Source organism: Lolium rigidum, chromosome 4 (assembly GCF_022539505.1).
Source record: "Lolium rigidum isolate FL_2022 chromosome 4, APGP_CSIRO_Lrig_0.1, whole genome shotgun sequence".
Classification (NCBI taxonomy): domain Eukaryota; kingdom Viridiplantae; phylum Streptophyta; class Magnoliopsida; order Poales; family Poaceae; genus Lolium; species Lolium rigidum.
This window is the reverse complement of record NC_061511.1, coordinates 167,303,516-167,325,340: the sequence shown is the minus strand read 5'-3', so window position 1 is coordinate 167,325,340 and position 21,825 is coordinate 167,303,516. Positions and strand designations below refer to the sequence as shown.

Below are 21,825 nucleotides of genomic sequence, written 5' to 3'. Positions count from 1 at the left end.
AAGTTCACATTTTCACTTCGATGAGTGGATACTATTCATTTCAAGACCAAATGTCCCGGGACTTCTTATCTAGACGCATGTTTGCGGTGTATGTTAAACACAAATATGCTTGTTGAGGGAGTTATCTCTCATCTTATCCTTAGGGGGTGTGGTACAACCAGAAGACCTCAAAATTGCTAACCTTAAGTTTACCGTCCTAAGCTTTCAGAGCATGTATGGGCTCAGGATTTATTTCCACAAGAGTGAGGTCATGTTCTTGGGGACCAGCAGAGTTGAGAGGCGGAGCATCGCCAATATGCTTAACTACAAACATGGCTCCTTCCCTTTTACATACCTAGGACTAACAGTCTTCGACAAACCTCTTACGACACTAGGATTGGGACCTTTGTCTACTAAGGTGGATATATAGAAGAGCTGACTCATGGACGGTTAAGTTCATGTCTTCGGGAACGAGGCATGTTCTTATTGATGTGTGCATCTTGAACTTGCCACTTCACGCGGGGGTGTGCTTGCTTGGTGATGGGGTCCACCAAACCATGGACAAGCATTGTTCCCGCTTCTCCTGGGACGCTAATAGACCTAAGATCAAATACCACTGGGTTAGGTGCTCCGCAATGTGTTTGCCCAAGGCTTTGGGGGTCTCACACCACACACAAAAAACTCCTTAGCCAGTGGTATTTTTCGATAGCATCTAGCTCACTGGTTAACCATGATGTAGTACTACTATATTTTCCTCTTCATGATGTTTTCATTTGGTATATGAACTGATTAAAATCGATGTGTAACTTTCTTTGAGTGTCGCACACCTTTCTTCCATTCAACTATCAGTATGTAATGACCCTTGCAGTTGTTTGACAACTTCAAGACAATCTCATAGCTATATGAATCGGTCCCAGTATCAGATCAACTATGAGGCCCAACTCTTCTCAACACACCAAAGCGATGGGTTGACTGGTCAACATTATCTCACTGACTAGTTGTGCCCAACAAATATTAGCCTAGTATGGCGTATAGGCCTTTAAGGAAACGAGACCCATAGTTATGCCACACCAACTCATTGCAAGTTGAATTATATAAAAGGAAGTTGCTGTCTATAATGACATGTGTATTGGTAAGTATGATGCTTCTTGTCCGTATTTTTTTTATCGACACTTCACTCCATAAACCCGTGGTCTGGTTTACGAAGTTCAGTTTTGCTTGGGGACAAGCGAGGTCTACGCTTGGGGGGAGTTGATACGTCCAATTTGCATCACTATTCTACATCATAATTTACTGTTATTCATCGATATATTTCATATTTAGAGGTGATACTTATGTCATTCTATCTATTTTCTGCATGTTTGATGATTACTGGAGAATTAACCGTCGGAGCCAGGAATCTGGTGGAAAAAGGACCGTCAAGACACCATATTTCTGAAGACCAACAATTCCTAGAAAAATACAAAAAATCCTATTTTTCCAGATGACGGAGGAAGCCAGAAGGGGAGGCAGAGATGGGCCCTGAGGGGGCCAGACCACCCCTAGGCGCGGGCCAGCCTCAGGCCGCGCCTAGGCATGGTCTAGGCGCCCTGGCCCACTTCTAACGATGCCCCCTTGTGTATTTTATCCCCCCGAGAAACCTAAGATCGAGAGAGAGACCATAGAAATATTTCGCCGCCGCTATGGGGCGGAGAACCAGAGAGAAATAAAAGCTCTCCGGCAGTCAGAATTCTGCCGGGGAAATTCCTTCCCGGAGGGGGGAAATTGTCGCCATCGTCACCGCCATCGAGCTGGAATTCACACCATCATCACCGCTATCTCCACGCCATTCCGCTATAACATCTTGGGTATGATACTTGTCTAGTTCATATGGGAAACTTTCCCGGTGTTGATTACTCCTTGTAGTTGATGCTATTGAGTGAAACCATTAAATTAAGATTTATATCCAGATTGTTATTCATCATTATATCACCTCTGATTATTATCCATATGATGTCTCGTGAGTAGTTCGTTTAGTTCTTGAGGACATGGGAGAAATCATGATGTTAGTAGTGGAACTATGTTGAGTAATATGCAATGATTTGATATTTAAGTTGTGGTGCTATTCTTCTAGTGGTATCATGTGAACGTCGACTATATGATACTCCACCTTTATGGGCCTAGAGAAATGCATCGTGTATTTGACTACTAAGTGTGGGGTTGCGGGAGCGACAGAAACCCAAACCCCCGTTAGGAAACCGGTGCACGAGGAAGTGTACAATCTAAGAGTTTAAGGCTGTGGTTAGATTTATCTTAATTACTTTCTTGTAGTTGCGGATGCTTGCAAGAGGTATAATCACAAGTACTCTCATGAGCTCCTTCCATGTCGTTCGCTGCCCTATCTCTAGGGTCTTCTCCATCGTGCTTCTTCACGTGCACGTGAATCAATAGAGCACGCGTTCCTACACAATAGTGAGGTGATAAGGTCTTCATGGAATGAACTTGCGTGATTTCTTATGACTTCTTCATCGGTGTTGTTGTGAATTACTCCATTGAATACTTCATCATCATTGTTGCAAACCATGCCATCATGACTATTCCAACCCCTCTGCTGCAGCTGCTGAAAATGTTTCAAGGTTGTTCTATATGTTCTCTTATTCCTACTAGAAATTGAGATACACATGCCATTTTTATCCTACCTATCGAGTTGCATATCTAGTGTGCGGAGGAGGAATGTTGATTGGGTTAATCTGCTTAGATTATTCGTCATGTCATATCTGCTTTATTTCCAGATTAAACATATTGGAATCGCTCATATATTCAACACAAGTATCATGAGTATAACATAGTGTCATGTAAGAAAATGACATGGCATTTTCAGTTAAGGGTGAGAGAGAGGGGGATTGTAGTTCATATCATGATATTTCATCTTAGTGCATCAAACAAGAAAAACAAATATGAAATAGATCATGTTCAGAATTGTATATCTAGATTCTCAAACTGAAGTGGTGGTATGATGCTGGTGTATGATATTAAGGAATGCATGTTGATGTAGTAATTAAATTACTATCATGCACTATGATACTAAATCATAATACTATGTCGTGTGAGAAGTAATTATTTTGTGTGGCCTCGCTGACAAGAAAATGATATTAAGTACTCCTATGTCTTTCCTGGTATTTTGAACGAGGCCACTGCTTAATTTTTTCTTTAATATAGGAAGCTCACTTTATGTAATACCAAAACTATTCCTAATTTTATTTCAAAACGAAATTATTCCCAAATAAACCATGGTATTTCAATGTCTAGACAAGGCATACTACAGTTTTTGTAAAATCATAGTTGGAAAAAGATGTACATATCTCTTTTCTTAATATTGTGAAAATACCTCTTTTTTTTTTGAAATACCTTGGTTTCCAAACATTTGTACAGTATTTTATTTTAACCAAGCACCCCCAATGTACTATTTTTTTTAGAAAGTATGGTATCCTCAAGATAATGTGGGAAAATTGAGCTAAATCATCACCAGGAACTCCGTAAACTGTACTGCTAAGTAATTTCTTTCTCACCTAGAGATCCGGTTTTAGCTTATTGTCTACTCCCTCTGGTCTCTTTTAATTGACTCGGATGTAGTACAACTTTGTACTAAATCTGAGTCAATTAAATAGGACCGGAGGGAGTACTAATTAATTCTTTCAACAGTTTTCTAACAAAAGATATTATTTTCAAAAGTTAAACTTGAAATGTCAAATTGTCAAGCACATGATGCTGACACTCCCTCATACTTTCGGCCTACAAATTCTTCAGAGCCCAGTCAGCACATGAGCTCATTTTAAATCTTGAGGAGTAGAATAACATATCTACCACATACTTTAAGCTCTAGCCGTTAGTAGATGTTGAACCCTATTTTTCAAATAATAATATTACTCCATTATGACTTGGCACTAGTGCCCGAATCTTGCTAAAGAAAGCAGGACAGAGTTGCTGCTTCAGAATTCAGAGGAAAGCCTTATCCACGGAGCAGTTTCGGCATGATGCCAGGATGACAAAGCCTGCAGGCCAAAACAGATACATGCTTAGACAGTGATGCTTCAACACTCTAGAGCGCACTAACCTTTAGCGTGCTTCCAACAACCGAATCCAAGCTACTCAATTCCTCCTAGCTGCAATAGTAATAGCACGGATCATCCAAGTACTACCAAAGGAGCACATGCAAGATCTCATAGCATAATTACCAGGAACGCTAGAGTCTAGAGAGCTACTATATACATAGTATAAGCTTTTACCTCTGTTTTTCTAAAAAAAAAAGAGTACCAAAAGAGATTTTGGCTACTGGTTTGGGGTAAAACTTAATGACATCATTCAAATTTGTGTGAAATTTACCCAAATCGAAACGACTTCATTCGAATTTATGTGAAATTAAGCAAAATGGGGTTCTTTTGCCGGCAAATGTTAGGTCTGGTTACAAGGGCACTGACACATATGACATGCATTTTTTTTCCTTATACGAATGGTGTGGACTTGTTCTCTCCTGATGAATCCGGTAGGCCAGGTTTTTTGTGGTTATCAGTGAATCGGGTGCTTTCGGTAGTATGAAAAGAGCAGTTTGATCATAACAAAAACTAAAGTAATCACAACTTCATTGCAGTCAGCACAAGTGGTTTACTTTGGACCACCCGTCCGAATGAAGGATCAGAATTCGTTCGCCGAGATAAAAGAGCAGCGGCAGGATCAGATTCCACACTATCTGAAGCTGAGCTGAATGTTGCTGTAAAGTTAAGCTGAACTGAACTACTGACCAAATAGAGAATAGTACTACAGCTGGTCAGTTGCAGAAGAAGATACAGTGGTAGCAGCATTCACTTAGGCAAACCAATTACGCCTAATCCTCAACCCTAGAGATGGATCGGTCGATCTCTTAATTGTGCCCCCAAAAATACCAGCATGCCATGTCATGATCATGGCATGAACACAAGTACACTCCCATTCATCACCTACATGAATGTTTACAGGTGGTTCTTGAAAACTATAACGACGTAGTATGTTATCTCTGAACATTAGCTAGCAGTTCACTGAAAAGCTTAATTAGCAAAACCAGCGCCTGCCGGAGATGGATGATCACCGGCGGCGAGTCGAGCTGAGCTACTTGCCATGCTTGACGCCACGGGGCCCGGCGGACTTCTTGATCGATTCGATTCTCTGCAGCCTGATCGACTCCCTGAACTTGGCGATGAACTCCTCCGCCTTCTTGTCCACCTCATTCTCGTCCACCTCCGGTGTCGGCGGCGATTCCCTCGGCGAGTTCGTCCTCGTCGAGTACGCGCCGACGCCGTCCTCGTCATCGTCGCTGCTTTCGGTCTCGTCGGAGGAGACAGCCACTTTGCCCAGGATCGGGTCGCTGCTCCCTCTCTCGTACTGGAACCTGGGGATGGATTGGTAAGCGTTGTATCCGTATGGCTCTTCTGAACCATGCGAATTATCCGGTGCATCACCGGCTTCTTCTTCTTCGTCAGGCAGTTCTTGGATTTGGGGTTGAATCCCTTCTCTCGGCCTGATTGTTCTCACCGATTTACCAAGTGATGGCGCCGACGACAAGGAGGAGCCGTCGAAAGAGCTTCTTGGATTCGCCGGAGACGAGTTGGTGTAAGTAGAAGAATTGCTGAAGCTCTGCGAGTAGTGGTCACGATCTCCTCTGCCCCTTGTACTGTGATCCTGCAGCTCCTCCTTGAAGCTCTTCGCCGCCGTGGTCCGGCGCTCAGCCACAGGGTGGTAGCCGTGGACAAGGAATGGAGGTGGAGGTGGCGGCGGCGGCGGTGGGGAGGAAATGTAGGACTTGTGCGTGCTCCTCCGCTTCGGGACGGCGGCCTGCTCCTCGCTGGCCTTGGCCAATGTCTCGTTGGACATGGACGACGCGGGTGACAGCCTCTTCGGCGACGGCGAGGGGCTGTTCGTCGACGCGTCGAACCTCCCGGACCGTGATCGCCAGGGGATTGGAGAAGGGAGCACGGTCTCCTGGGCGCGCGGCCGCGCACGCGCCTCGCCATTGCCGTATCCCGCGGCGCCGGAGTCCTGCTGCTTGAGGCTCCGGACGGGCAGCGACATTGGCGCCTGCTGGGCGGCGTGGTTCCGGCCGCCTCCGCCGGAGGCCACCATGACCACAGGCTCCTGCGGGTGGTGCAGTGCGCTCCAAGACCGCGCCCCGCCACCGTGGGGGCTGTCCGGCACCCGGTCATCGCCATCATCGTCGAACACGAGATCGCCCTGCAGCATCCGCGAGACGTACCTCGCGTCCGCCTTCCCCGCCGCGGCAGCATCCTTCTCACCAACACCGACCCGCCCTCCAGCGTCGTTCCTCCGGCTGAAAAGCCCGTACGACACGGCGATCCCGACGAAGAGCAGGTGCAGCAGCTCCCACACTTTGGCCAAGAACGCCTGCCGCCCGCCTCCGTCCCCGTCCCCTTCCCCCGCCGCCGGCGCCCGTGGCGACGGGATGAGCGGGAGCAGCAGCACGCAGAGCGCGACCACGGCCGCCCTGAACGGGAAGCTCCCCAGCACCGACGCCGCCTGCACCACGGCCATCGCGAGAAGAAAAGAAAAAAGGAGAGGAGGCAATGCGGCGACGCTCCCTTTAAGCCTTTTCGACCTCGGAGTCCCTGCTTTTGGCTCCAAATAAAGTTGCGAGCTCGTGGTGGTGGCGCATGGATTAAATTCTTTTCGCTCGCTTAGTCGCTTTGTGGCCACAGGCCTAGCTAACTGCTACTGCCATGAGTTTAGTTAGAGTTGGCGATCGGATCGATCGAGATGGCATATTTTGTTTTTCGGTTGATTCTTCCTTGGTAGTTTCAGATGGATATGTGTGTTACTTAGCGAGGAAGAGAGGAATTTAGACTGGGGAAAAAGGGGAGGAATTTCGTGTCCTGGAGAATCGGCGTCTCCATTAGCGAATCCACCACCACCACCACCAGCAGCAGCATGATGCCGGCCGTGTACATTTCTTTTCACGAAAGTTTCAGGTTATGTTGCGTAGAAATGACGACATTTGAGGCACATTGGCAGGATCATGGTAGCTAGAAGGTGGAAATGCTATAGTAAAGTTCACTCGCCGAGGCTTATCTCGCTTATGCAGATAGTTTGCATCCTCGAATACGAGAGATTTTGCTCCAGTACTGAAGACACGAGCTCGCTTGTGCATGATCAGAGAACTACTTTACACCGAGTAAATTAAGTGTGTCTCGTAGAACTACTCTGGAGAGTTAATTAATTGGTGCTGTGATAAGATAACTCACAATGCTCTATGGATGGTGATAAGATCGACCGTACTTTGGTTAATCTACATTTCAGATGAGCGGCCATGACGTGGAGAGGGGGATGCCTGCGTCGACGCCGGCCGGCGTGGTTAAGAAACCGGGAGATTCTTCATCTTTCGGCAGGAGTACGCGAGCTTGAAGCATTTTATTTTTCTTCTTCTCGAGCTCTCGTGGCATCCATCCACCAACCGGTCGTGTGTCTGCATGTCCAAAGTTTTGCCTTTTCCCTTGATCTCGTTGAGCATGAGCGAGCATGAGATGCTCTTCTCCTTTCTCTCGGGGATTTTCTTTTGTTAATATGCTCTAGGGGAGAGTATCTTTTCCTTTCCAATCCGGTTTGAATTCGACTGTGTTGTTTGCTCTCACCTCCCCAGCACACCACCGATTTTGAACTAAAATTTGGTCAATCCTTTAGTCCAGTTCATCGTTGGAGCAAACAGAGCTTGGCTCTGATGGTTAGGTTCCTTGTGGTGAAACCAGCCCACCTAGGTTCAAGTTCTAGACTTGACATAGGTGTTTGCATTTACCTGGATTTATTCCAGGATTTAACCGACGCTACTTCGTCAACCTTAAGATATGCCGGCTCAGTCCCTCGGAGGTGCTCATAGGGGTAGGGTGTGCGTGCGTTCATAGGGATGTTTGTACGTGCGTGTTTATGAGCGTCTGCGTTGTACTGTGTTCTAAAAAAAAAGTTCACCGTCGGAACCATAAGACCACACACCGTCGATCGAGTATGCAGTTTTTCTTAAAGGGAATGGGGATTCCCGCTGGCCACCAAATCTGATACATGCGAAGGTAGAACATCCGCCCAACCAACACATTCATCTCTACCTTAAGCCTATGCTGAACTAGACAATGGGCTACTTTATTGCAGCTACGAGGGCAGAAAAAGAAACCAAAACTCTCAAAAGCACTAAGATAATAGCTTCTGATTTCACGGAGAGGGACGCGGACTGCTAAGAGTATGCAGTTGTTGAATTGTGATAACTCCCTCCGATTCAAATTAATTGATTCCACTTTATTTATGTACGAATATATTTAGTCAACAAACGCATCTAGGTATATCCGTATCTAAATAAAATAAAGTCAACTAATTTGGATCGAGGAAGTATTTTGTTTAGTTGGAAGAATCATAACTAACTTAGCTAGCGTAGACCAAACATCGACCATATGGTGTACTTGACATCACTTCGATATTACTATATTGCCCATTATAAAAGAAGCTAATCATAGACCAAAAATAGCAAACAATGCCTTATTAATAGGCACCATGAAGATAGGACGTACTATTTGTCACCAACAAGAACAACTACTACCTCCATCTCAAAGCTTAATGCTTATATTTTTTTTTAAATCAAACTATGTCAAATTTAACTAAGCTTTTACAAAAAATAATTAACATGCAACATACAAAATTAATATCATGAAACAAATAATGAAATATATTTTCGTACGGTATATACAAAATATTACATTTGTTGATAAATTGTTCTAAAAGTTTAGTCAAACTTTACTTAGTTTAACTTTTCAAAAAAAAACTTTAAGCTTTAGGATGGAGGTAGTACTTATTAGACGTCCGGTCAAGCTGTAAAAAAGATTCCAAAGCACAATGGTGTTCAAGCTGATTTTTTTACTGTGCATCGCATAAAAAATTCGTGTATTACTCATCGAATCTACGCCTAAAGCATAACCACGATCATACACTACCTTCAATCTAAGGCAGGTTTGTTTTAAAATTGGGAACTACCAACACCTGACCAAACATTCGATATCACTAATTGTAATATCGAGGTGGCTCGGAAGGAGGGAAGAAGAGTCCATTGGAGACAGTTATTTTTGGCAAGATCAGCTATGTAGAGTGGGGTTGGAAGTTCCTTCAAGAAGCTACCACTAGCTTTGCGCAAAGCATTTTGCAAAAGATTAAGCTAGTCATGCCTCTTCCTTTCCATATACTTTCCATGGCTACAAAATCCCACATTGGATATTGGAGAGTTTTATTAGGGGGTTAAGGAGAGAGACGAGGACCTTAGATCACGGCTAAATGGAGAGTGCGAGAGTGCAAGAGCGTACCCCCTCTGTCCCCTCTGTACTGTTATAAGTGCAGATTTAGCATTCAATTATTTTTCGATAAAGTAGTTTCTCGTAATCACTCCTCCAATCCACATTTGCCCCCATCTCGTTCCCTAAATCCCATTCTTCTCCTATTTGTTGGAATAAATATATTGCCTAATAGCTCGTACTGTTGGTTAAGTGTTCTAGTGCATCAATTCTATATGGTATCAAAACTAAGAGGTTTCAAGTTAAGAGCTGCCCGGAGAGTATTGAAAAAAGATTATGCGGCTTACACATCGAACCCACGCTAAGTACTAAAATAGTCTAAACACGATGAAAAATGTTGAAATAAATATCAAACTAGATTATAAATCAAATTCTTTTTGAGATTTAGGCTTCTAGGAGAAGCTGGTGGGAAGAAGCTTCTCCCAGAAACCGTCGGAGAAGCCAAAAGAAGTGGCCCTAAGTAATCGATCTTAATCCACTCATGTAAGCCAATCCAAGTTATTTGATCTGAGCTCTGGTTTTGGCCCTTGCGTTTGGAACATTGTAGTACATCCCGAACCCGTGGCCAGGAGCAGAGCCAATGAGCCGATCCTGATGCACATGTATATGGGTCTAGACAAAATAGCTTGTATTTAAGATCTGAACAGCCTGGTGCATTACCTTAGCCAACTAAGTGTGCGCCAGGAGAAAAAAGAAAAGGAAAAAGAAAGGGAGCATTTTTTTTCCAGCACAAGGAAGTGTTGCATGAAGGTGCATCGGGGTGAAAAAATTTCCAGCTCGGCCCTGCCCGTGGCTTTTTCATACAATATAACAACATATGCATGAAATAGATAGCCTTCTTCGAGTAAAAAAACGAGATCATTTCTACAATAAACAAATAGATCAAAACACCAATGTTCTGAAAAAAAAGAGGAGACTTATGAACACAAATTAACCAGTACCCAAATAACGTGACATCTACCACAAGGAATAATAATCATAAACATGCACACCATGCCACCCAAGCCATTGGGCAGTCAAGAAACAAGTGATTTATTTTCAGTTGATAAAAAAAGTCACATATCCTATCCCAATGCCAATAACGTTTTGTTAAATTATGTTTGCTGAAATATCCCCCATGGCATAAGAACGATAGGAATAGTACTTTTATATTGAGCTGTAATTTTAGTTCCCGTAAATTATTAAAAAGGAACCACATATGAGAATCAAACTTTTCTGAATATATATATATATATGAATATATTTGTATCATCAATTATAATGTAGTAGCATTTTTAGATATATCATACTTATATTTGCGCTTATTATTATGTGCCACATGTTTAAGGGAGATGTGTTAAGTGAGCCCATGAATTACTACCGAACTTCCTCCATGAGAAAACAATTCTTATACTTTTAATTTAAGCAATAAATTATTCCAAAAATACAGAAAACACCAATCATTGTTATTTAATATATAATCTCAAACTAAAGCAACAAGTGTATACAAGATACATTGTGGACATAAGATTGTTTGTATTATCTTATTTTTTCGAAATGGAGGCATAAGCCCCAGCCTCTGCATCGATTGATGCATGCAGCTTTTATTTTATTATTGAAGTAGCGAACTTAGTTTTACAAAAGATTACATTATGGGTCACACAGGATCGATACATGTATCAACCATCTAAACAAAGAGTATGAGAAGAGATGCATAGGCACTAAAATGCTAGGCGGAAATCAAAACGCCAGCTGCACTGGTTGTACATATCCCGCGCAACCCTCTCTAGCCGGTTGCACCCAGTATCCAAATCCTCTCGTTTCTCCATTGGTTGTAGGTAGGACCACATACGGATCCAATGGGTAGCCATGGGAATAACCTGCATAAAAGATGAAGATTTTGCATTGTTAAAGATATAGTCATTACGCACGTTTCAAATGGCCCATAGTAAAGCACAAACGCCTACATGTATTTGTACTTTATCATTCTTATTAACATCCTTAAACCAATTTCCAAACAGATTATTGATACTAGTTGGGGATGTAATATTGAAAGCCATATACACAATACGCCAAACTATTTTGGCGAGAGGACACGTGATGAATAAATGTTGAATAGTCTCCTCATGATCACAAAAACAACATTTTTTATTGCCATGCCAATTACGTTTTACGAGATTATCTTTTGTAAGAATTACTTTCTTGAACAAAAACCACATAAAAATCCTGATTTTTAGTGGTACTTTCATTTTCCAAATATACTTCCTTAAAAAAGTGGTATGGTCATTCATGAGGTCCAAATACAAAGATTTGACAGTAAAAGTTCCAGATGGCGTTAAGCCCCATACAAAGACATCTGGTATAGTAGAGAGATTAATCTCCATTAACCGAGATACTAAGTGAATCCATCTTGTTTCTCTATTCCCGGTCAAATTTCTCCTAAAAGTGATGTTTAGTGGCGTTTGAGACATAACATTAGCAACAGAAACTTGTTTTCGATTTACTATGTTATAAAGCGATGGATATTGGCGAGAAAGAGGAGAATTACCCAGCCATGTATCTTCCCAAAACCGGGTGTCCTCACCATTCCCTACAAAGAACCTCGCTCAAAAAAATCATCTTTTACTTTCATAAGGCCCTTCCAAAAGGGCGAGTCAGCGGCCTTTGCCTTTACTTGAGACAAAGATTTGAAGTGAAGGTATTTATTATGAATTAGTTCCTGCCACATACCTTGTTCAGTCAAGAGTTTAAAGAGCCATTGGCTCAGTAAACACTTGTTTTTAATATCGAGAACCTCCACCCCCAAACCCCCCCTGATCCTTTGGCCTACAAATGATACTCTATCTAGTAAGTCTGTACTTCTTCTTATGGCCATCGCTTTGCCAAAAAAATCTTGACCTAAAGAAATCCAATCTTTTTCGTACCCCTTTGGGTATTTCAAAGAAGGAGAGCATGAACATCGGTAAACTTGTTAATACCGAGTTAACAAGGACTAGTCTGTCGCCATACGAGAGTAGTTTACCAACCCAACTCGCGAGTTTTCTCTCAAATCGATGCTCTATCGGCTTCCATTCCCCATTCTTTAACCTCCTAAAATGGATCGGTATTCCTAAATACTTGAAAGGGAATTTTCCGGCCTCACACCCAAATAAATTAATATAGTCATCCTGTACTTCTTTAGCATTACCGAAGCAAAAAACTTCGCTCTTGTGGAAGTTTATCTTCAGCCCGAAAGTTGTTCAAAAATGCACAAGATCAATTTCATATTTAGCGCTTTCTCCAAGTTATGCTCCATAAAAATGATGGTATCATCGGCATACTGAAGAATAGAAACACCTCCCTCAACTAGATGAGGAATGAGGCCATCTATATATTTGACCGTCTTCCTTTGCCCGCACTATCAAAATTGCTAACATATCTGCAATGATGTTAAATAGAAAAAGGTGATAGAGGATCACCTTGCCTTAATCTCTTCTTTGTTTGAAAATAGTGACCTATGTCATCGTTGACCTTTATTCCTACACTTCCCTTACTAATAAAATATTCAATCCATTGACACCACTTTGGATCAAAACCTTTCATACGCATTACTTGTTGCAAGAATGGCCACTGAACTTTATCATAGGCTTTTTTCGAAATCAATTTTCAACAAAACGCCATCCATTTTCTTCCTGTGAAGTTCATGGATTGTCTCGTGCAACACCAAGACCCCTTCTAAAATATGTCTACCCGACATGAATGCCGTTTGGGTTGGTCGAATAACTTTTTCCGCCACCTGAGTTACTCTATTTGTCCCTACCTTGGTAATTTTTTTAAAACTAACATTTAATAAGCAAATCGGCCTGTATTGTTGGATTTGTATGGCATTTTCTTTCTTAGGCAGCAAGATAATAGTACCATAATTTAGATTAAAAAGTGGTAGTTCCCCTTGTTGGAATTTGACGAACATATTCATCAAGTCCACTTTTATTATTTCCCAGAAAGTTTGATAGAACTCAGCCGGGAAGCCATCTGGTCCCGGTGCTTTGTTCTTTTTCATTTGCATAATCGCCTCACATACCTCCTTTTCTGTAAAGTTGGCTGTGAGGATGGCATTCTCTTCTAATGAGATTTGCGGAATATCATTTATTGTTGTTTCGACCATACTGAAATTATTTTGAGCGGGCGCCCCAAACAAACCCCTATAAAAATCGGTTATATAATGCTTTATATTTTCTTGCCCTATAATTGTTCCCTCATCTTGCTCTAGTTGAAAGATTTTCTTTCTTCTATGTTTACCATTTGCTATAAGATGAAAATATTTTGTATTAGCGCCTCCCTCTTGAATGTATTTTACTTTGGCTCTTTGCGCCCATTTACTCTCTTCATCTCTACGCAGTTTTGCAACCTGCTCCGTGGCCTCATTCATAATCCCTCTTTCTGCCTTACTAAGAGGTGTAGTTTCAGCTTTGAGATCAAGATTGTCTATAGTCTGTAATAAACGCTCTTTCTCCTTTTTATACACCCCACTTTGATTCTTGCCCAGCCGCGTAAAAAATTACGGAGGTGGCGGATTTTTTTCTGCCATAACTCCATAGGATTTTTTCCTCTGGAAATTGATGCCCATTCTTTAGCCACCATTTCATAGAAGCCATCACGTCTCAACCATGCTAACTCAAAGGAGAAAATCGATTTATTGCATAGGTAAGCTTGTTCACCTGAGTCAACGATAAGCGGAGTATGATCTAACCCCGCTCTAGTTAAGGCTCTGACAGTAACCAAGGGAAATTTTTGTTCCCATGAAACACTAGCTAGGATCCTATCCAACTTCTCATACGTCGGGTTATCTCTGCGATTTGCCCACGTAAACTGTCTACCCGAGAGAGCTATTTCTCTAAGATCCAGACTCTCGATTATTGCGTTAAAAATAAAAGGCCATCTCGCATTAAAATTATCGTTATTCTTTTCGTCTTGTCTCCTAATGATATTAAAATCCCCCCTACCAACATTGGTAGCGAATCATCTTCACACATCCGAACTAATTCCGCCAAGAACTCCCCCTTTTGGGCATCTTGTGCGGCACCATAGACCGCGACCAGGGACCATTCAAAGTTATCCAACAGAGAGCAAACGTGGAACTTAACACAACGCTCACCTGCAGTAATATCCTTGACTACCAACGTTTGAGCATTTAAACCAACTAAAATTCCGCCAGATCTCCCTTGTGGAGGAAGGCAGTACCATACATAATCAAGTCCACCAGCTAGGTTTTTAAGAAACGGAACCGAAAAGCTATCACGACCTGTCTCAAGAACAGCAAAAAAATCTAGCTTGTGATCTCTAATTGTTTCAAGAACTACTGAATGTTTTGCAGTATCTCTAAACCCCCCACTATTTCAAAACCCTCCTCTCATTAGAATAACTTAGATCTTCTTTTTAAGCCTTGCACTACAACGCCTTGCTACAGAAACTTCAGTAACATTTTTCTTATAAGACCTCTTCTGTTTCCCATGCAGAGGATTAAGGTCCTTTTGACCTTCGGAGCCTTGCTGCTCCTCCTCCTCAAGATCAAAACTTAAGGCTTTAGCTTTTTGTAAAACTAGATTACTTGGCTCCCCTGAACCTTTTTTAACTTTGTCCTCATTCTTTTTTAACATGACTAGAGTACGTAGCATATCAATGTCCTTGATTTTTTGAACAGAACTTATAACCTGACTAGGTGAACAACCTAACGAAACACCTAGCCTGGACGCCCTAGCAACCACTTCATCATTCGGAAAAGAAACAAAAGAAAACTTAGACATAAAACTCGTACCTCTCTCAGTGCAAGACTCACGGTCATGCAGAATTTTGTGCGCCCTCTCCATCTGCGTGTCATCGGCGTTCGGCTGAGCGCGAATACGCTCGCTTGAACGCACGCACCTTGCCGCTGACCCCACTGGGATCCGTCCAAACGCGCTGATGTTCGCCTGTGAGAAACGCCCTCCAAGGAACACTCCTGTTCCATTTGGCAGGTTGCTAGACGGAGATAGAATCATGTGCGCATGCGTCTTACCAATTGATAAACCTCATGCCACTCACCTTTAGGAAAAAAAGTTGTCCACTATCTACGAACCCTTGAACTTGTTAGGGAAATATGCTTGATGTATTACTAGGGGGTCAAAGGCCACAATATATAGTACATGTACAGGTGAAAATATGCAGGAAGCCCCCTAATATATGGGGAAACTACAATATACAGATATATACTCTAACACCCTCCCCTCAAACTCATGGTAGATCCACAACACTGAGTTTGGAGAGTAAGAAGTCATGCTCCGCTCGAGTTTGTGCCTTTGTAAAGAAATCCGCCAACTGCAAATCTGAAGCCACGTAATGAACCGCAACAACCTCATCCTGCACCTGAGCACGTGTATAAAAAGCATCAACACCAATATGCTTGGTCAGCTCATGCTTGACCGGATCACGCGCAATACTGATAGCACCTGTAGTGTCAGACAAAACTGGAGTGGGTATCGTAACAGAGACCCCAAAATCTGCAAGCAACCACCGTAACCAGGTCACTTCAGCAATCAACAAAGCCATAGCCCGCAGCTCAGCCTCAACACTCGAACGGGAAACCGCTACCCGTTTCTTCGTCTTCCAAGCAACAAGCGAACCACCAAGAAACACACAATAAGCAGAAAGTGAACGACGATCCATAGGATCACTCGCCCACGTAGAATCCGAGTAGCACTGTATCTGGAGAGAGCTGGAACTAGAAAAGAAAAGGCGACGAGTGATCGTGCCACGAAGGTAACGAAAAACACGGAGGAGGTGACTGTAGTGAACAGTGGTAGGAGCTGAGACAAACTGACTCAGAATATGAACAAGATAAGAAATATCAGGACGAGTGACAGCAAGATAAACAAGACTCCCAACAAGATGGCGATAACGTGTGGGATCAGGAAGAGGATCACCATCAATAGGACGAAGCTTAACATTAAGCTCCATAGGATTATCAACCGTGCGCTCATCCCCAAGAGCAGCACGAGCAAGAAGATCCTGAATATACTTCTCCTGGGAGATAGAAAAGCCATCAGAAGTGGAGGAAACCTCAATCCCAAGAAAATAGCGAAGAGGACCAAGATCAGTCATAAGAAACTGATCACGAAGACGAGCCTTGACAAAGGTAATATACTCAGGATCATCACCAGTAATGATCATATCATCAACATAGAGAAGGAGAAGGGTGCGTCCACGAGGAGAAGTGTGAACGAAAAGCGCTGGATCATGAAGACTAGGAGAGAAACCAGCAGCAGTCACCACAGAGGCAAAACACTCAAACCAGGCACGAGGGGCCGTTTCAGGCCATAAAGAGAGCGTCGAAGACGACAGACCATCCCATCGGGAACAGAATACCCAGGAGGAGGCTGCATGTAAACCTCCTCACTCAACTCGCCATTAAAAAAACATTCTGAACATCAAGCTGGGACACAGACCAGCGTCGAACAGAAGCAACAACAAGAAGAGGACGCACAGTGGTCATATGAGCCACAGGGGCAAAAGTCTCGTCATAGTCACGGCCGTGCTCCTGCTAAAAGCCACGAGCCACAAGACGCGCTTTATAGCTTTCAAGAGATCCATCAAAGCGGGTCTTAATTTTATAGACCCACTTACACATGATGGGACGAACACCAGAAGGGGGAGAAACAAGATCCCAGGTGCCAGTGCGCTCAAGCGCAGCGATCTCCTCAGCCATGGCAAGCTGCCATTCAGGATGACGCTCGGCATCCCGATACGAAGTCGGCTCGGAGATGATAGAGAGACCATACTTACTAGGAGAGTAACGGTATGGAGCACAACGCTGACGAACAGGTTGTGAAGAGGGAAGCTCATCGGCGGGAGATGACTCATCAGAAGAAGAGGAAGAAGGAACAGCAGAGGAAAGGTCCGAAGCTGGAGGACGTGGAGAACTAGGGGAACTAGACGGAGGAGAGGATGGCGCCGAAATCGAAGGGGGCGCATCAGAACTGAGAGGTGGAGGAGAAGGGACAGCAGGAGGTGCATCAGGAAAAAGAAGAAAAAAGATATCATCCACTGGGTAAGTACCAGAGGTGGGGCGAGGATAGAAGGGACGCGTCTCATCAAACGTGACATCACGAGAGATGCGCATTCGACGACCAACGGGGTCCCAATAGCGATAGCCCTTATGCTCATCACTGTATCCGAGAAAAACACACTCAATAGACTGAGCGGTCAGTTTGGTGAGTTCGCGAGGAGGTAGAAGGACATAGCAAACACAACCAAATAAACGAAGAGTCGAGTAGTCTGGAGAGCGATCAGAAAGACGCTCAAGAGGAATGCCACCTTGAAGGGCAGCAGAAGGCTGAATGTTAATGAGGTAAGTCGACGTAGCGACAGCCTCAGCCCAGAAATGCGGCGGAAGAGAGGAAGCAATCATCATAGCACAGGTAGTCTCAAGAATATGACGATGCTTACGCTCGGCGACACCATTTTGAGCATGGGCGTCGGGACACGAGAACTGAGCGAGGGTGCCCTACTCAACAAGAACACCACGCAGGTGCTGGGAGATATACTCTCCCGCAGAATCATCATGAAACACACGAATAGGCGTGGAATACTGAGTACGAACCATGGCCGCAAAGCGCTGATAAATAGAGAGTACCTCACTACGATAGCGCATAAAAAACAACCAGGTGTACCGTGAAAAATCATCAATAAACAAAATATAGTATCGATGGCCCCCCTTCGAAGGAAAGGGAGCCGGACCCCAAACATCTGAATGAACTAAATCAAAAGGTCGTTGAGATACAGACACACTAGTAGGATAGGGAAGCTGAATCTGTTTACCTAACCTACAACCCTGACACGAATGTGAAGACACATCTCCTGAGACAGACCCCAGAAGACCACGACGAACTAATGACGATAAACAGGAGCCACAAAGATGGCCCAGCCGATGATGCCACTGCTGAAAAGATCCAGAAGCAGCAACCGCAGGAGAACTGGCAGATGAAGAGTCAGCAGAAGGAACGCGAAGCCAGTCTAACTCCCATAGCCCCGGGGACTCAAGGTTGCGAGGGCCAGCTCCAACCAGGCCATGTGTATGGCGGTCCTGAACAACACAAGAATCAGCATCAATAATGACGCGACAACCAGAATCAGTAAGATGACTAGCAGAAAACAGATTCATCTTAAGACTAGGAACATGAGAAACATCAGGAACAGAGAAAGAAGAAGTAGAAAGGGTGCCTCCACCGGAAACAGGAAGAGAGGTACTATCAGTTGTGATAACACGGACAGGAGAAACAAGAGAGCGAAGAGAAGAAAGAATAGAAGACGCAGAAGTCATATGAAAAGAAGCTCCAGAATCCAGATACCACGGGGATGACGTACCTGACTGTGTAGAAGGTGGTGGTCGCGCGGTGCCAGAAGAGCCAGGTACAGAACCAGCAGTACCCGTCGAGGAAGAGCTTGTAGCAGCGAGCAGACCACGAAGACCACGGATAATGTCCTGATCAAATAGCGCAACAGCAGAAGATTCTGAAGAACCAGCCTACCGACGATTATGGTACCGCTGACGTAAGCTGGGATCCCTCTGCCAGCAGCTAGAGACAGTGTGGCCAAACCTGCCACAGTAGGTGCAGGGAGGTGCCGTCATACCATGAGGCTGCTGAGGCTGACTCTGGCCCTGGACTGGAGGAGTAGAGAGTATCGGCAGTGCTAAAGACCGCAACGAAGCCGGCGGCATAGGAGGTCCACGAGCAGACGGCACAGGAGGGCCACGAGCAGCAAGTACAGATGGAACATCAAGAAGACTAGCACCACGAAGACGAGTCTCCTCAGGATGAAGCTCAGCCAGTACCTCAGAGAGCGGAACACGACCACGGGCAAGCAGCTGTGCACGGCGCGGCTCAAACTCCTTACGGAGCCGCGACAAGAACTCAAAAACGCGCTGAAACGCCAGATCCGCGCGCACAGTCAGACAGCAGGGACATGTGGTACACACAGCTGTACGAAGAGAATCAAGCTGACGCTAAATAGCAGCACTCTGAGTGTAGAACTCATCAATAGTAGAATCACCCTGCTGAAGGGCATGCTCCTAGCGGACCACAGACAGGTAAAGAGCATCCCCAGACGGCTGATAGCGCTGACGAAGAAAAGCCCACCGAGCAGCAGTGGGAAGACCCATGAACTCAGCAGCATACTGAGGCAGAATAGTGGAGGTGAGAACAGCAGCAGCACGAGCATCCTCATCTATCCACTGAGTGTAGTCAGTCAGATCCAGCCGGTAAGTCGCAACAACAGTAGAGTGGTCCTGGACCTTCCGGTCATAATCAGCCAGAGCAGTATCATCATCACTCTTGGCTGCATCCTTATCCGCCTGAGTTGCATCAGGGGCAAGGACAACGGGCGTCGGTTCAACGGGCACCGTAGGAGCAACAGGGCGCGGCAGACAAGAGACCTCGCCAGAAAGCACACCCCAAAGACGAAGACCACGCATGTGGACGCGCATAAAGGCAGCGAAGTCAGGATAATTCGCGCCATCAAAGATCACCGGGCAGCGAGGAATCGCCACATAGCCCGACGAGGAAAACATATCAGCACTTTTTTTTTCTCAGAGTCAACTCAGATCGGAATTAGCTACCGATCGAAACCCGTCTGCAGGACGCAGGACGACGACGGGAGACGAGCCGGCGTAAGAGAGCCGGGCGGAGAGGGCAGGCGCAGGCGTGTGGGCGACCAGGGCCGGATGGATGGCCGGGAGGCAGCGGCCGGCGGCGGCCTTTTCCCGGCGGTTCCCGGACCTGGCGGGGGCGAGCGGGGACCTGCAGGGCGGGGGCGAGCGGGGGGCAGAGCGAGGGCCATCAGAGGATCGATCAGGGACGAGTGGATCGATCGGGGACAGAGCGGGGACGAGCGGACCAGCAGGGGATCGATCGGACGGATCGATCGGGGACCAGCATGGGCGGATTGAGGAAAAGGGGTGGACGGGCGCGAAGGCGGGAAGGAGCACGGTCGGAGGAAGAGGAGCCGGCCGAGGGCGGACGGAGACGAGCCGGCCGGAGGCGGGAAGGTTGGACGGAGGAGCGGCAACGACGGCCGGGGTGGATGTACAGACTAGAGGACCAAGTTTTGCTCTGATACCATGTTAGGGCAATATGCTTGATGTATTACCAGGGGGCCAAAGGCCACAATATATAGTACATGTACATATGCAAATATGCAGAAAGCCCCCTAACATATGGGGAAACTACAATATACAGATATATATACTCTAAAACTTAGGGTTCCAGCGGGTTATCCATAAGAAAGGAACGTCTTGGTACCAAGCAATGGCTGATTGTTGTCACAAACAGTCCATCAACCCTCTTCTAGCATTCTCAAACGCAACAACCACATGATTCTAACACAATGCTGCCACTGCCGACCAATGCGTGTGCTTCATTCACAGACTCATGTGAGGTCAGTTCTACTTAAATCGGTTGGTATGCGCCTCAAATATCTCTAGTCTGCCAGAACCAACATCACACACGGTTCACATCCATTGCCTGTTTCCACAAAGGTTCAAATCAGCAACAGATTTATGTAAATCATCTGTGGCCGATGTGGCATACCCACATTGCCAAAGGTCATCCATTATGGACCATTGCTGAGGGGTGGCGGTCACCTATTTCCTACGTGCCTTGTCTCTGACACATATGTTTTTACCGTGTTAGATGTAAGACCCATATTCCCCATGTGGGTGTCCGATGGGTCGTTCTGCATAAGTGATGTAACTGATATAATGAAGTTCAAGGACCACTTGTTCGTTTACCATTTAAAGTAGATAGACAACCATTGTTCTATCCACTAAAACAAATAGCGGAAACAAAATTTCTTGTCAAACTATAGTGGGAGCGTGTCGGATGGAAACACGAACTAGTAAAAATTTCGAACAAGTTAGAGAAGAATTCTCGGACAATAATAGCTGAGCTCGAAGCATTTCTTGCAGAAACTAGTGAACACATGTCCCTCTCTATCCCGATGTGCCTCATGCCTATGGAAGCACATAATCTACACTGTAGAGTTTTTGCACAGATAACATGGAAGGAAAATGGAGTGATAGGGAGAGGGTGTGAGATCGAGATCGAATAGAGTCTAAGGTCGAGAGCATAACGCCCCAGCTGCATCGGCCAGGGTACGAATTAATATGATGACTGCCGAGTGAAAGGTGCGGGTTTATTTAAGTTTGATGCATGATAAAGGTACATATAGTTAAGTATGGTGTATGTGAGCTAGGTGTGAATAGACCACATGAGTAGCTAGTTCATAGCGATCACGTGGTGTAGATAGTTGTTGGCAGGGGTGCTAGCAGTCTTGTAGTCATAAAAAAATATATCCTCTCGTGTTTTGATCTATTTGGTTTAATAGAAACGATCCAGATATTTAATTTGGCCCCCGAGTGCGTATACTCCCTCTACTAAAAAAACATATTTCGAAATGTCGAAAAATTTGGATAAAAAATTCTACATGCACATCTCCATAATGTATGCACATT

The 21,825-nt window shown here is 44.7% G+C and overlaps 1 protein-coding gene across 1 annotated transcript; it reads right to left on the bottom strand.

Annotated features, from left to right (window-relative positions):
* Nucleotides 1-4,721: 4,721 nt before the first annotated feature.
* Nucleotides 4,722-6,537, bottom strand: LOC124649296 (protein ENL-like). The gene has a single exon (XM_047188945.1). The coding sequence runs from the start codon at nucleotides 6,535-6,537 to the stop codon at nucleotides 5,101-5,103; it is 1,437 nt and encodes a 478-aa protein (XP_047044901.1). The 3' UTR covers nucleotides 4,722-5,100.
* Nucleotides 6,538-21,825: the final 15,288 nt, after the last annotated feature.

What these genes read in the sequence shown, in the direction of transcription:
- LOC124649296 (XM_047188945.1), bottom strand. Translation starts at nt 6,537, where the DNA reads ATGGCCGTGGTGCAGGCGGCGTCGGTGCTGGGGAGCTTCCCGTTCAGG.